We start from the raw sequence: 17,262 nt of genomic DNA on the forward strand, positions 1-17,262 counted from the left end.
AAAATCAATGGAATTTTGACGCATTGTACCTAAATCCTATCAACTCCGCATAAAATCAAAATCACATACAATCCATTAAAATCGATAGACTAAAAACAATTCATTAAAATCCCAATCGAATACACCCTCATAAATTTCATCACGGAATTTGTTTTCCTATGAAACCAAACTGCAGTAAAACAAAATTATCATTCATGCCTATAATTGAAAGAATGACACATACTACAGGCAAATTTTAAACGTTAGATCATTCCGCGCTTTCTTTTATCAAAAGATAAAATTTGACAGTTAGTAAAATTTTACGTTTTCCTGAATTTGTAATGCAGATTTTGACATCATCTCATACCGTTTGCCTCACAATTAACATTATATATTCCGCTGAGAATAATACTTGGAGGCGTTCGCTCCTGCGTTGTGGGCAGTTTTACATACTTGAAAAACACTACAAACTGATAGCATTACTTCAGAAACTTCAATTTACTAGGCAAGAAATAAGTATAAATTCATAATGAAAAAACATAAGATCCAATGTAGGTCTGAACTATGAAACACAGTTTCAAGAAATCTCAAAAACCTCAACAAAATTATTAAAAGTAGCAAGTTTTCTGGTTTCAGCTGCAAATCTCTGTGTACATGCCTCAACCACAAGCACTTTGTTCCTAGTCATATCAGTTTGCAATGCCACAGTAATTCCATACATTCTCTCTGTCATCTTTTCCCCTATCAGATGCATCTGTGTTCAAATCAAATGAAAAAGTGATGAGTCGGTGAACCTGAAGCCATACATACAAACCATCGGATAGGGCAAAGATGGGTTTTGGAAACATGAAATTTAAAAATTATTAGTAGAAAGACAGACCTACAAGCAATAGTAGCTTAACTTAAAATGTATCAAAAACTAGATAAGCAATCAGGTGCAAAAAAAAAAAGGGCCTATCTAGGAGTCCCGGAATTCAATCAAGATTCACTTCCAGGTCCTCTACTAAACATTAACATATTACAGTCAAGTTAAACGCATGTAAACCACTGGAATGAAGGCTAGATGCACCTGATCTAGCCTGGTTTTACAGTGCAAGTCAAAATACCTTCCACGTAGTTTAATAATTCCTAATGCGTAGTATGGTGTCAAGGAGAAAATAGAAGATCAGATTCTAAAAATAAATTGCACCAGAAAAATTATGCAGAAAGATTAGCAGAATCATATGATGATACTGAGCATATGAAGCAGAAAAACATTCGAGTGCTGATCATGTATTACAACTGAACAATATTCAGATTATGGGCAAAACAGAAAAACAAGAAAATATGCAAGGACTGGTTTAAAATTGCAAATTCCGATCAAAATTACAGCAGAATAAAATGCTAACTCCAGTTCAAAACAACAGAGCATATTCAAATCTTAAGCGAAAGAAAATTGTGAATTCTGAATGACTTTCCCTCCTATGTTCTTGATAACATTGATCTGGTTTAGTTACCGGAACATTTCTTGTACCTGTTTGTGTAACCAAATTCCAAGCAGCCGACAGAACTACAACAATTAAACAGACAGAGTGTCCAAGTATTGCAAGAATTCATCATAAACAATAATCTGATTTGTCTATTATGTCATTATTGCTTGATTAATATTTCACCTCGGAACAATGCAGCTACTCTTTTACTTAGCTAACACTAAAGCTAAAGCTAAAAACAAGCTTGACTCCAAAGTAGTTGAAAAGGACCAACAGGTCCAACACAAGCAACAAAGGCAAGAAACAAAAAATCTTGAATACAGATTTAAAAAAAGCAAGAACCTGATTAATTTCACAAAACTTGTCTTAAACTTCACTAACTACGCAACTATTCTTTCACTCTACATACACTTATATGTACTCCCTCCGTCCCATAATTTCTGTCACAATTTGACTTTTTCACTACTTGCCCGTCATACAGAAAAATCAAAAATATTACATATCCATGCAAAACTAAAGGGGACACAAATTGTCAGAAAGAGAACGTGTTAGGATTCAAATTCAGGGAAGCGCGAAACAAATTTTGGGAAAATGCCTGTTTATTTTTTATTTTTGTACTATAAATTAGAATATTAAAAAAATGTAAAAAGAAAATTATGTGGGACCAGGGTCTTGTACCTCTTCTTAGATCGTGTCTCGTACCTTTTCCTAGATCCGTCCTGACTGTGCTGCTCCATTTGTTCCGGTGGCAGCGGCACCAACACAATCCTCCCGTCCTCCATGACCCTCTTCACGCGACACGGCACATCACCAAGCACCTTCCTAACATCATTCTTCAAATTCCCATCAAGATTCTCATCATAACACGCCATCCCGGTCCACCTACACTTCTCTCGCAAATATCTCACGTACTCCGAGCTCGAGACATCGTTCACTTCAAGATACGGTGCATCAACGAGATTACAACTAAAGATGGCTTCAACTCTGCGTGCCTTGTTCTCCAAGAAACTTCGACGAAACCGGGTTAGCGGGGCCGCGAGGTGGGGATTTTGGGCGATGATCACGTCGAGTTCGGCTATGTCGGGGTCGGTGCTGCTGTTGATTATTATGGCTTGGAATGCTTTCATGGTCAAGAGGAAACGCATGCTTGAGATGGTGTAAGCGTCTTCGACGTGAATTTCTGCCATGGAAATATGTGAAGATTATGATGAGATTGTAGTTGAGATACGAATATGGGGTTAAGTGTAGGGTTTAGTAGGGGTGAATATGGGTCCGGTTTGATGGGTTTTAGAGAAAAACGACCCAATCTAATGACTTAGGGTTAATAAAAACTTAACTGGCCCATTAACTTAAAAAGAAAAATCATGTAACCCAACCTTACCCAATCCAATTAATTCGGGTTGGGTCGGATTGGTTTGGATTAAACTTGCGAAAATAATAATAAATAAAAATTTAGTCATTCATCGCGATAGATAAAAAAAAAATACTCAATCGCACCCAACTTTATCGGGCTTTTTTAAAATTTAACTCATTTATTTTTCAATTTTGAACAAGTCAGGTTAATCGACCTAAAAAAGGTTGGTTTGGGTTGGGTTAGCGGGTTGAATGGATTTATGTTCACCCCTGGGGTTTAGGATTGAGGTTTTTGGGTTCGGGTTATGGTGCGTTTGGATTTGGGCATGGGTTGATCGGGTCGGGTCGCAATTGAAATTAGCTGAGGTGTTCTCGTAAATCGTAAATAGGCTGCTAAATAAAACGGGGTCTCATAACTGGAAGTCTGGAAGGTCCAATTTTCGAGTTCATAACTCATAATATTTATATTTAATGTTCATGTCTATAATCCATAATATTTGTACATATATATATCGAATTTATAATTTATCTTATATCGATTAATATTTTTAATTTTTTTTGTCTACTTGGCCCATTTCTTTCTTATTTACTTGGCTCAGTGTTGTTATTATTATTATCACTATATATGAATTGATTATATTTTTATGTTACTATTTTATTTTGAATTATTAAATTATTATTAGGTATTTTTAACGGATGATTAATGTATAATTTTGATTTTGTCACAAGTTATTATACCTTTATTCCTTTTGAATTCTCTAAAATATCCGTGAAAAGTTAAACTTGCATGACAACATGCTTTGTTACAAAGCTGGGCCTGAGCTTTTGAGTTTTCATAGGATGTGAATTCACGGCACCGATAATTTTTCATACGACACGAAAATATGACGCGAAAACGACACGAAAATTTAGTGTTTGTATTTGGATTTTGAGTACACGACACGAAAAATACACGAATACGAAATATACGACTGAGATGTCGTGTCGGTTTTATGTTTACCCTTTGGGCACACGACACGACACGAGACACACGAAATAAATATAATTTTATAATTAAATATTAATATTTAATTATAAAATATGTATATTTATAATAAATATATGTATATTTTCTTTTAAAATAATGCATAGTTTATAATACTGTAAGTATAAATGATTTAATTATATATATTTCATATAATTTTCTAAATATTTTGCCTAAAAATCTAATTTTCACATTAATTTATATATTTATTTATATTTATATTTAAATTCGATTTTACACGAAACATGACATGAGAACTACACGAAAACGGGGGTACATGACACGAAAACAGGGTACACGACACGAAAATACACAAACACTAAACAGGTCGGTTTTATATTTGGTAATTGAATATTCGACACGAAAAGACATACGACACGAAATTACACGGCCGAAACGAACTGCGAGGTCTAGAATTCACAATGAATGCTGCGTCTAGAGGTGGCAAAATGTGGTTTTGGTTCTCATAAAATGGATTTAGTTTGGATAAATGAACCAAAACCATTTTCAAACCATACATTAATAAATATGGTTATGGTTATGGTTTTAGTTTGAATTATGGGTAAACTAGATTATTAAGTAAAAACAAATATTATATGAAGAACAAAAATTAATACTAGTAAATATAACAATATCATGTGTGAGTGTGTGAGTTGATGTAGTGGTTCAAGCTCTTGACTTCTCCAAGAAAGTTATGAGTTCGAATCACGGGATGTGCATGTGATGTAACTAGCAAAAAGAAAAGAACACAATAATAGTGTGTATGTGTTAAGATTTATAAGAAATCTTAAATGAGAGACACAAATATAGTTCGAATATGGTTAGATCCATATTTTGTGAGAAATGTGAGACTAAAAACCAAACCAAATCCATTTTCTTAAATGTGATTTTCATATTGATCCAAATCCACAATTTTGATTTGATTTGGATTGGTTTAATGGTTTTGCAACCATATTGCCACCTCTAGCTGCGTCATTATAAATTAACATGAATACGTTCAGCTTTCAGTTATGATGAATCAGAAATGCAACAAACAAAAACAAACCCGGGACCAGTACTTCATTCCATTCAATCTCCTTCTGTACACTGATCACCCTCTCATTACCGTCACTTGTCCATTCTTATATCCCTGACTTAACTTCTTTTCCAGCACCATCTTTGTTTAGAATTCTGGTCCTTTTAAGAACTCACTCTCAGTTTTTAAAAAAAAAAAAAAAAAACTCGCTCTCAGTTGAACAAATTTTTGGAAATTGTCTTTTGACAAAATTCAAACCCAAACTAGTACACATCGTTTTCTTATACTCCCTCTATTTCAAAATACGAGTAATATAATTTTTCGACACATGTTTTTAAGTCTCTTGATACCTTTTTTTAATAATAATATTAATCGTATATTTTATCCATAACATGTGCTAAGTTAAAAATACGTGTCAAAAAAATAAAACGACTTATATTTCAAAAAATTATGTGATAAACTAGTTACATTCACAGAACATGACCATTATTCATACCAAGGGTGTGTGTCGAAGTGCTGTTAAAAATTATTGTGCTGATTGAAAAAGTGCTGGTAAAAAATGTGCTGTTGTAGAAATCATATAACTATTTGATAATTTTTTGATGTTTATTTATTTTGAATCATAATAATATAATATTAAAAGAATAATTTTATTGGTGAGGTTTGATGATAAAAATCTATAACAGTTTCCAGGAAAAACTGAAAAGCAGTTTTTTCCAAAAGTAAGAGAGTACCAGTATTTTTCAAAAGCAGCTTTTCAGCTAAAAATTATTGTTCGGAAAAACTGTTTTTTGATTTACCAAACAATTTTTCATCCACTTTTCAACAACAAACTCTTTTTGCGGTCTGCAACAGCAATGCCAAGCAGTATCTAAATATTTAATTGTCGAGAATCATTAATTTGAATTAAACTATTCCCTCCTTTCCGAGGTAGTTGAGATTGTTATTTTTAATACGTATTTTAAAATTGTTGACCGTGTAGTTTTATAATTTATTTTTATAAATAAAAATTAAAAAAAATGAAATTAGACAATCAATATATTTTAATTACATATTCAAAATTAACTGGTTCATTTAATTTTATACGGAACGTGTAGTTTGTACTTCCTCTATCCTAATTTTGATGAGTATTTTGCTAATTTCACACATATTAAGGGGTATTAAATGATTGTTCTTTTTTCATCTTTGTTCATATTTATTGCGTTGACTTTCTAAAGAATTAATGGTACATTTGGAAATGATGAATAAGAAAGAGCAAAAATGAAAAATTGTTGATAAATGTGCATTGAAAAAAGAGAGGCTCGGCTATTTTGAGATAAATTTTTGTCTTAAAAAAAGATCATCTAATTTACGATGGAGCATGGAAACTAGCACAATTGCTATAAAATCCAAACATAAAATTACATGTAGCCTTATGTGAACGAGTTAACGAGGTGAAAGTTGGTTGAGGCTTGGACTTGGAGCGTTGGGTTTGCACTTTGCGGTACCATATTCATTATCACACAATTCAACAACAAACTTTTAAACAATCCAACCTCTCCCGAGTCCCAAACATCATAGCTACAAAATCCCAACTTAAAATCAGCAACTATGTTGCATAATCTTAACAAAAGTAGGTTTGGCCCTACCACATGCTCATCTACTTCACTTCAACTATAAGAATCAAAACAACTACTAATGGCCAAACAAAGAAATCATCAATTTAGAAGTTGCATCCACCACTATCCTATCAAGAAAACTAAAAACGCTCATTTCGACATTTAAATTTCAAAATCTGATCAATTTATAATAAATTAAATCATTTGTCTGTCATATTATTTGGAAAAAGGTTGGGACGAAATTTGAAATATTACTCTGTTGAAATCTTCCGACTGGACTATTTACGACGGATATTTAACCGACATCATAGTTCTTGCTAGAAAAAAAATATAAAAGGCAAAACACTCCAATAATTTCATTTCGACTTGCACCTAAAGATCTGATATTCAACTTTTATAAAGAAAAAAGTAGCCAATAAAACTACATAGCTACGCAAGAGGAACCACTATTTCAAACTCAAAAGAGTACCACTAGGTAGCAGATCACTTTAACATGAGTGATTAAAGAGTACCACTATTACACAAACCTTACAACCAAAAGACTAATGAGCTAACCCATACAAAACACATTGATGCATGCTTTTCACCATCTTTTATACTACTACTAGTATACATTATATCATATAGTACTAAGTACACCACTTTGTGTCACATTATGGAGCATGCACTTTGATCTTCTTCTTGATCATAGCCATTGGGAGTGTATGGCTTGGCTTGGTCCGGGTACGGGAGCGCGTGGTACGGATATGGATACGATCTCGAGTACGTGTAATCGTACATTGGAGGAGCATAGTAGGATGAACTAGTAGTAGGATAGGTGGTATTGTAACTCAACCCGTACATCGGTGGCTGAACCGGGTACGGGTTGATCGGATATGGATATAGTTGTTCGATTGGAGGCCCGATATTTATCGGGCCCATAGGTGGTGGTTGGGGCACCGGGTTCATCATACCCGGTGCAGACTTCGGAGCTCCAACACCACCGAGGGCATTACTTGCCCCATTGTTTCCATTTCCTCCGGCATTTGCAGTGTTATTACCATTCTGCCCTTTCTTCTTTTTCTTACCACCGCCATTACCATTTCCACCAACCCCATTCTCCACTAAACCCTCCTCTGCATTTCCGGGTTCGGGGTTCTCCTCCGGGTCCTGACCCGACCCGTTTAGGGTCTCTTTTTTGGTACTCGCGCCCTCTTGACCCGGGGATTCGGGCTTTCCGCCTGAATTGTTGGGCTTATTGTCGGGATTAAGTTTGGGCTGGCCCTGAGGCTTGTTCTTCTTGGACTTGTTTGGGCTCTTCTCAACCTGTTGTGAAACTTGAGGTAAAAGCTCAGCCTGTTTGCCGGACTTGAGAAGCTTCTTGATAAGTTGCTGCCCGTCCACGTTTCCGGTGACCGTAACTTTGTGCTCCTCCGAATCAACCACCGTCATGTAAACACCTGAAAAAATTACAAGAAATAATTAATACACGTGTCATCCATAATTACAACTCAAAATATTAAATATAACATGTCGAGAGTGAGAGTCCGAATCATGTCATTCAACGAAACCTCGTGTCGAGAGTTCAAATCATGTCGGTTTAACAAACGTCATCCATAATTACAACTCAAAATATTAAATATAACGCGTCGAGAGTTCAAATCATGTCATTTAACGAAACCCGATGTCGAGAGTTCGAATCATGTCAGTTTAACAAACGTCATATATACCGGCTAGTACCTTCAATGGACTGCAGAACTTTCTTCACTTTCTTCTTGCAGCCTTCACAATGGATATAGACCTTCAAAACCCATGTCTACACACACAAAATAAAACCGCACAAATAATTATTTAAATGCATGGCAAAAAATTCATTACAGAATAAATTGTAGTGAATATGTGTACAAAAATACCTGGAAGTTTAGGGTTTCAGGATCATTATTCACAGCTGGAGTTTTTGCCATAGAGAGAGAGACAGGGGAGTAGGAGAGATTTTGGGAGAGATTTCGAGAGAGAGTTGGAGAGAGGGGGGGGGGAGAGGTAGCTAGAAAGATAGTTGTGGGCAGACAATATATTTAAGGATGGATGTTGTATGAATAATTATTGAAAGAAATAAAGGAGGATCATAATTAATAAAGAAATAAAGATAAAGAGGCGAAGAAGGTGAGAGGAATGTGACAACACAACTTTGAGGGAATGCCACGTCAACCCCAACTATTGTCAGTTTTGTGACACGTGGCCCTGATGGGACTATATATTTATTTGCGGCAGGATAGATTTAATGTTTTGTATTCAAGATCGCTAATTTTACTCAATATTGTTTTAACCTTTAATTTTGACTTTTGAGTAAATTTAATAGTGGTAAATTTTTTTAAGTTGAATGCTGTTTTTCGAATGTTATGGGGTTAGGTTTTTAATTTTGATATATAGGTCGTGACTCGTGACATACTCCCTCCGTTTTCAAATATAGGTCGTTTAACTTTTTTTACGTACTTTTAACTTTTAAGTCTTTTGATCGCATGCTTAAAATTATTATTTTTAAAATTTTTATTTTCTGAATAATAATATCAATCATATATTTTTATTCAAAAAAAAATATCAAAAGTAATGATTTTTAGCATGCGGTCAAAGAACTTGGAAATACGTGCAAAAAAGTCAAACGACTTATATTTCAAAACAGAGGGAGTATATTCTAAAGTCCGTATTTCAAAAAAATTCAACAACCTATATTTCAAAACGGAATCATATTTATTTACACCTTGACTTTGTGTGAAAAATCAACTGCGACAGAGTTTATAATATTGTAAAAAAATATTAACAGATTTGGAATTTGGGAAACTAAGATAGCAACAAAACGAATTTAAAAATCGTAAGAGAAACAATTAAATATAGAAGTAATAATTTGAAGGACTAGGGGAAGAGGCGTGGGTGGATGATTAGAAGTATTTGCTTGTATTATGTAAATGGTACATATTCGTCACAAAAATCGAAGTGAGACTACTAGCAAGAAATTCACCCGAGAAAAGTATAACTTTTATCTATTTGGTTGTATTGTTTTCATCTTTTTCGGTTTCGGAATGCTCAAATTGCCCCCGTTCATTTGTCTTCACACGAAAATGCATCGTCTAAACATAGTAGATGAATTCGGAAAACAATCGCCCTAATATATGGAAGAATATGATTTTTGTCGATATCGTACACACGATCGTAAATTTTGTTAAATTCAAATCAAACTTTAACGGTCAATCTCCGTTCATGTAAAATTTTAAACTATCATATTTATATATGAATTTTATGTTATATTGCAATATTTCGTGACAATATTAAGGATGAAGGATTATTGAGTTTGAGACCTTCGTCAAAATTAAGTTCTAATACTATGTTAAGAACGAATTTATTTAAAATCATAAAAAAGATCTCAAATAAACATATCTGGAATTGAAATTTTTGGAAGAAAAACACTTTTTTTAAGGCTTGTGATACTCCCTTCATCCCATTTTAAGTGTCCTGTTTTGACTTTCAACGATCAAATTTACCAATTTTTGACCAAACATAAAGAACAAATTTGTTATTATTTTAAAAAACTAAAAATTATATTTTATAGTATATTGTATGTATTTTATAATGACATAATTTTTTTACTTTTAAAATTTATATTATATATATAAATCTCAGTCAAAATTTGATCAATTTGACCATTCAAAAGTCAAACATAACACTTAAAATGAGGATGGAGGGAGTATAAGAATAAGAACGGTCAAACAGTAATTATGAGCAAGTATGGTTGTAAAGATGAAAAGCTAATCTCCGTCTTTAGAATAAAGATATTGATGATTAAAATGCTCTGAAAAATGTTTCCACCATATGAATCATTGCTATCTGTTGAGAAAGATTTACAAGCAAACAAAATCTGACCTTTTGGACAAGACACCAACAAGCCAAATGGCTCTTGATAATTATTACTCCATTCATTATTCCAAGTAGAGATATACTCTACGAGTGTGTTGTACTAGCTTCCGTCCGGTGAATTATATACGATGGGATGTTGGGCCTGAGTTTAAAAGCTCGGCTTTAAAATTTATTTTTACTGTTTGTGTAAAAAATTAAAAAATACTTATTATAAGAATCTATTTGGTTTCATTCATGTGCACAAAGGTCGTAGAAATCAGAAATAAGATGTTAGATATAATTGATGATTACTAATATTCTTAAAGTCTGTTTTAGAACAGGAATCATCAGAGTTTAATCGGGAAGCTGATCAGAGTTTAGTAAAGTCTGACAGAGTTTGTTAAAGTCTGATCAGAGTTTACATAGTCAAGACTCGACAGAGTTTACACGTGGAAAGAGCTCAGAAGCGGATATACTTCAAGGAAGGATAGAAGCGGAGGAGTGATTTGCTGACTATGGAAACTAAACAGAAAACTGGAGCAATCTTTGATTGATAGAATTCATAGCAGATTTATAGGATATCAAATCAGAGATTGATTTTGTAACTGTGTCTATATAAACACAGATTAGGGTTACTCTAGATGAGTTGAGTTATCGAGTATATTATTAAGAACCCTAGCAGCTCTTAGTGATACATTATAAATCACTGAGAGAGTTTTTGTAACCATTCAAGCTTTGTGAATATAAGAGTTTACTGCTTTCAATCTCTTATATTGTCTTACTGTGTTACAGATTGTGATCACTATATCAGATTATATAGTGAATTTATAGGACCTAACAAGTGGTATCAGAGCCAGCTCTGTTAAGATTACTACAGTGAGATCTTAAACACAATCATGTCTGAAAAATCACAAGCTTCATCCTTTAGAGTTCCAATCCTTAAGGCATCTGAATATCCAGTCTGGAAAGAAAGAATGATCATATTCTTAGACTCTGTTGATCCAGAATACCTTGACAGAATTTATGATGGACCACATATGCCCACCAAGCTCTCTGTTGGGATTGCAGATGAACCTCAAAAGATGGTTCCAAAAGAAAAGAAAGATTATACTCCAGAGGACATCTCATCTATCAGTAAAGATGCAAAGGTGAAGCATCTGTTGCATAGTGCCCTTGATAATGCAATGTCAAATAGGGTGATTGGATGCAAAACTGCTAAACAAATCTGGGATGCTCTGGAAACCAGATGTCAAGGAACTCAGGCCATTAAGAAAAACAGAAAAACAATCCTTACACAGGAGTATGAGCACTTTGACTCAAAATCTGGTGAGTCCCTGACAGATCTGTATGACAGATTTGTCAAACTGTTGAATGACTTATCTCTGGTGGACAAGGAATATGATCTTGAAGACTCAAACCTCAAATTCCTTCTAGCTCTTCCTGAAAAATGGGATTTGAAAGTCACTACAATAAGAGACAATCTTGATCTTGGAGAAATGTCTCTTGATGATGTTTATGGAAGACTAAAGACTCATGAACTTGAAATGGAGCAAAGGAGCAAACGACATGGAGGAAAATCAAAGTCTGTTGCTCTGAAAGCTCAAGAGGAAGCTGCTAAAAGCAAGGGAAAAGCTCATGTCACAAAGTCTGACATTGAGTCATCAAACTCTGATGACTCAAACTCTGATGTTCCCTCAGACTCTGAAGAAAGTGATGATGAGATGATGCAGTTAGCAGCATTGATGGTGAAAAGCTTCAAGAAGTTGGCCTACAAAAAGTTCAACAAAGGCAAAAGTTTCTCAAGGAAAGACAGAAACTCTGACAGAGTTTATGACAAGAAGAACTTTAAGAAGAATGAGGGCAAAGAAGGGAAAGCTGGAAAAGCTGACAAGTATACCTGTTTCAACTGTGGTGAAAAGGGACACTTTGCATCTGAATGCAAGAAAGCCAAGAAGGAAAAGGAAAAAGCCTTTATCACCAAGAAAGGAAACTGGACAGATACATCTGATTCAGAAGAAGAAGTCAATTATGCTCTGATGGCAAACACTGACAACAACTCTGAATCTCCTGCTAAGGTACCTCATTCTACTCTTGCCTTTGATACTGAAGATATAACTGAGTTAAGATTGTTTCTTAAAACTTTACATATCAGCTTTAGAGATCAGACTTTAGAAAATGAAAGATTAAAATCTGAAACTCTGAGTGTAAAGAAAAGGAATGATTTTCTAGAAAAAGAACTAGTTCAGATGTTGGAAGTTCAGAAAGAAAGAGATGATGCTGTCATTGTCAAAGATGAATTATTAAAGAGGTATGCATCTCTTCAATCAGAACTTGCTAAGGAAAGGGAGATCATAAAGACATGGACTAATTCAGGCAAAACTACTCAAGATATCTTAGGTAGTGGAAACTGGAAGAAAGGACTAGGTTACACTGATAACATTGAAGCTGAGTCATCAAAAACAGAGTTTGTTAAAACTCAAAAACCTAAGGTTAAACCTGTCAAATTTGTTGTTGAATCCTCTAAGTCTAAACATAGTAGACCAAAATCAGAGATTAACAAAAATTTAAAATCTGATAAGCCCAAACAGGTTAACATAGGACTGATGACTCAGAAACAGCTTAAACACAAGCTTAAAGAAGTAAAGTCTGATGACAAAAACAAGGAGCCTAGGAAAAACAGAAATGGCAAGATTGGAATAGACAAGAGTAATAACTACATGCCTGTTCCAAATGCACCTAGGAAGACATGCCATAACTGTGGTAATACTAATCATCTTGCTAATTTTTGCAGGAAGAACAAGGACATTAACTCTTTACCTACAAAGTCTGGAGTTAGAAAAAGTAGTATTAGATATAAACCACAAGATCCATGTTTTCATTGTGGTAGTTTATGGCATTCTATTTATACTTGCAAAGAATATCATAGTTTGTATTATGATTATTATCAATTGAAACCTTCTTTGAAGAAGTTTAATAAAAGCTCTGCAAGTACAAAATCTGTTTCTAGTACAAACTCTGTTGCAAAGTCTGTTAGCTCAAACTCTGATAATAATACCGCTGCAAAAGCTAACAAACTTAATAAGGCCAAGGGATCCAAGCAAGTCTGGGTCCTTAAAACTAACAATTAGTGGTCTTTGTAATTGCAGGGCAACAGGAAGAATATTCTAGTCTTAGACAGTGGATGTTCAGGACACATGACTGGAAATAAGGCCCTGCTGTCAGAGTTTGTGGAGAAGGCTGGCCCAAGTGTTTCTTATGGAGATGGCAACATAGGAAGGACTCTGGGATATGGCAACATCAATCTTGGAAATGTCATCATATCAAATGTAGCTCTTGTTCAAGGGCTAAAACACAATTTACTCTCTGTCAGCCAAATCTGTGACAGAGGATATCATGTTGATTTCTATGAAGAACACAGTGAGATAGTAAGCAAGTCAACAGGCAAAGTGGCAGTGATTGCTCACAGACATGGGAATATTTATGAAATCCACTTGCCTACAAACTCTGAAGGAAAAGCAATCTGCTTGTCTACAAGGATCTCTGCAGAAGAAAGTTGGAAGTGGCATAAGAAGCTCTCACATCTGAATTTCAACTCTATAAATGAGCTTATAAAGAAAAAGCTTGTGAGAGGACTCCCTGAATCACTACTCACATCTGATGGATTATGTGATTCATGTCAAAAGGCCAAGCAGAGAAAGACATCCTTCAAAAGTAAGACTGAATTCTCAATAAAGAAACCATATCATCTTCTACATGTTGATCTATTTGGACCAGTTAATGTACCATCCATTGCAAGGAAGAAATATGCTCTTGTCATTGTTGATGAGTATACCAGATACACTTGGGTATATTTTCTTCACTCTAAAGATGAAACAGCCTTGCATCTGATGGATCATGTAACACAACTGGACCATGGATCTGAAGACAAAGTGAAGATCATTAGAAGTGATAATGGAACTGAGTTCAGAAATTCAAAAATGGAAGAGTTCTGCAAAGAAAGAGGTGTAGTGCAACAATTCTCTGCACCTGGTACACCACAGCAAAATGGTGTAGTTGAAAGGAAAAACAGGACTCTTGTTGAAGCTGCCAGAACTATGCTTGATGAGGCTAAATTGCCTACTTATTTCTGGGCAGAAGCTGTTCAAACAGCTTGTTTCACTCAAAATGCAACCTTGATTAATAAGCATGGCAAGACCCCATATGAGATGGTGAAGAAAAAGAAACCAAATCTGAAATATTTTCATATATTTGGATGCAAATGCTTTGTCTTGAAGACTCATCCAGAACAGCTTACCAAGTTTGATTTAAAAGCTGATGAAGGCATCTTTGTAGGTTATCCTCTGATAACAAAGGCCTTCAGAGTCTACAATCTAAGAACCAAGGTGATCATGGAATCCATACATGTGTCATTTGATGACAAGAAAATCATGGGCTTAACAGATATGGATGATCATGAAAAACTGCATTTTGAAAATGAAGAAATATTCTCTGATTCGATAAACTCTGATGAACAGCCAAACTCTGACTGTGAACAAGATACAGCAAACTCTGATGAAAATTTACAAGTTCATGATGATGAAGCACTTGCTGAGGGGGAGCATCAGAATGTTTCAGACTCTACCCAAGATTCATCAGAGAATGCTGACTCAAACTCATCAGAGAATACTGATTCAAACTCTGATAGCACAAACTTAGGGGGAGCTACAGAGAATAATCAACAGAATCAGGAGAGCTTGGATCAAGGGGGAGGATCCAATGATGAAAATGGTCAACTTCCACATGCTAGGAAGTGGACAAAATCTCACACACCTGATTTAATAATTGGAAATCCAGAAGCAGGTGTGCAAACAAGGACAGCTACAGCAAATGAGTGTTTACATCATTGCTTTCTGTCACAAACAGAACCTAAAAAGGTGGAGGAAGCTCTTCAAGATGCTGACTGGATACAAGCAATGCAAGAAGAGCTGAATGAGTTTGAGAGAAATAAAGTATGGACCCTAGTACCAAGACCTAAAGACAGATCTATAGTTGGTACAAAATGGGTGTTCAGAAACAAAACTGACAGTGAGGGTGTCATTACAAGGAATAAAGCAAGGCTTGTGGCAAAAGGGTATTCACAACAGGAAGGTATTGATTATGATGAGACATTTGCTCCAGTTGCAAGATTGGAGGCAATCAGAATCTTTCTGGCCTATGCTGCTCACAAGAAATTCAAGGTATTTCAGATGGATGTCAAAAGTGCTTTTCTAAATGGGAAACTGGATGAAGAGGTATATGTTGAACAACCTCCAGGCTTTGTGGATCCAAAGCATCCAGACTATGTCTATAGATTGGACAAGGCACTTTATGGACTAAAGCAGGCTCCAAGAGCATGGTATGAAACTCTGGCTCAATTTCTTCTTGAGAATGGATTTACTAGAGGTACCATAGATAAAACTCTATTTTATTTGAATCATGGTAATGATCTGCTTTTAGTTCAAATCTATGTTGATGATATTATTTTTGGCTCCACTAATGCTAAACTCTGTCAAAGATTTGCCAAGCTCATGCAGTCTAGGTACCAAATGAGCATGATGGGGGAACTCAGTTATTTTCTGGGTTTACAAGTTAAACAGACTGAAGATGGGATTTTTATAAATCAAGCCAAGTATACCAGAAATCTTTTGAAAAAATTTGGTATGCAAGACAGTTCAGCTGCAACTACTCCTATGGCAACAGCAACCAAACTAGACAAAGACACTGGTGCATCAGTGGATATCACAAACTATAGAGGCATGATTGGATCTCTACTTTATCTGACTGCAAGTAGACCAGACATCATGTATGCCACATGTCTATGTGCAAGATTTCAGGCAGATCCAAGAGAGCCTCATCTGATTGCAGTAAAGAGAATATTCAGATATCTCAAGGGAACCACATCATTGGGATTATGGTATCCTAGAGAATCAGACTTTAGTCTAATTGGATACTCTGATGCAGATTTTGCAGGTTGCAAAATTGACAGAAAAAGCACAAGTGGGAGTTGTCAATTTCTAGGTGGAAGACTAGTTTCTTGGTACAGCAAGAAGCAGAAGTCTATTTCAACATCAACAGCAGAGTCAGAGTATATAGCTGCAGGCAGCTGCTGTGCTCAGATTCTTTGGATGAAGAATCAACTGTTGGACTATGGGTTAGCCTTTTCTAAAATTCCTATTTATTGTGATAACCAAAGTGCTATTGCTATGACAGGAAATCCAGTTCAACATTCTCTGACAAAGCACATCAGTATAAGATATCATTTTATAAGGGAGCATGTGGAGGAAGGAACCATTGAACTTCATTTTGTTCCCACAGAACAGCAGCTAGCAGACATATTCACCAAACCACTAAGTGAAGCAACCTTCACTAGACTGGTGAATGAGCTAGGAATGATATCAGGAACTGAGTAAACATACTGGTCAGATCTTTTAAATTTCAATTGTCAAATTACCATATGTATTGCTCACAAATTTGCCATGACATACTCTGATTGTTAAAATCTGACGACATTCTCTGATGATATACTCTGTGTGCTATACTCTGATGACATTCTCTGATCGTCATTCTCTGACGATATTCTCTGATGTTTGTAAACTCTGAATCTTGTTTAATGATTTCATTTTTATTTCTCTGAGAAAACAAACCTGTGAAGATATTATGAAGCATGATATGAATTAGTAATCATAAATCTCAGTTCAGTTCCTTAATCTTGATCTCAATTTTGTGCTACTACTTAACACTATATGCATATTGATATCATTGAGACTCTATTATTTCACACATCTTAATTATAAGTGAGACTGACTAATTTGCATTTTCTCTCAGTAAATTAGACAGTGATTATAAACTCTGATGATATATACACCCCTGTAAATAAAGCATGGTACTCCTTTGAGATCTTAGATGTCTATATGACAGTGACTGGGAAGACCCAAACAC

The 17,262-nt window shown here is 35.0% G+C and overlaps 1 protein-coding gene and 1 long non-coding RNA gene across 2 annotated transcripts; both read right to left on the reverse strand.

Annotated features, from left to right (window-relative positions):
* Positions 1–458: 458 nt before the first annotated feature.
* LOC108213840 (uncharacterized) lies at positions 459–2,744 on the reverse strand. Its single transcript, XR_010290598.1, has 2 exons — positions 2,127–2,744; positions 459–733 (listed from the first exon to the last, which is right to left on the reverse strand). It is a non-coding gene; the product is annotated as an uncharacterized LOC108213840 (long non-coding RNA).
* Positions 2,745–6,804: 4,060 nt separating this feature from the next.
* On the reverse strand, positions 6,805–8,506 carry LOC108211584 (heavy metal-associated isoprenylated plant protein 35). Its single transcript, XM_017383221.2, has 3 exons — positions 8,331–8,506; positions 8,158–8,233; positions 6,805–7,877 (listed from the first exon to the last, which is right to left on the reverse strand). Exons 1-3 carry the CDS (start codon positions 8,379–8,381, stop codon positions 7,087–7,089), a joined length of 918 nt encoding a protein of 305 aa, XP_017238710.1. The 5' UTR covers positions 8,382–8,506; the 3' UTR covers positions 6,805–7,086.
* Positions 8,507–17,262: the final 8,756 nt, after the last annotated feature.

The sequence above is a fragment of the Daucus carota genome, chromosome 3 (genome assembly GCF_001625215.2).
Source record: "Daucus carota subsp. sativus chromosome 3, DH1 v3.0, whole genome shotgun sequence".
NCBI classification, from domain to species: domain Eukaryota; kingdom Viridiplantae; phylum Streptophyta; class Magnoliopsida; order Apiales; family Apiaceae; genus Daucus; species Daucus carota.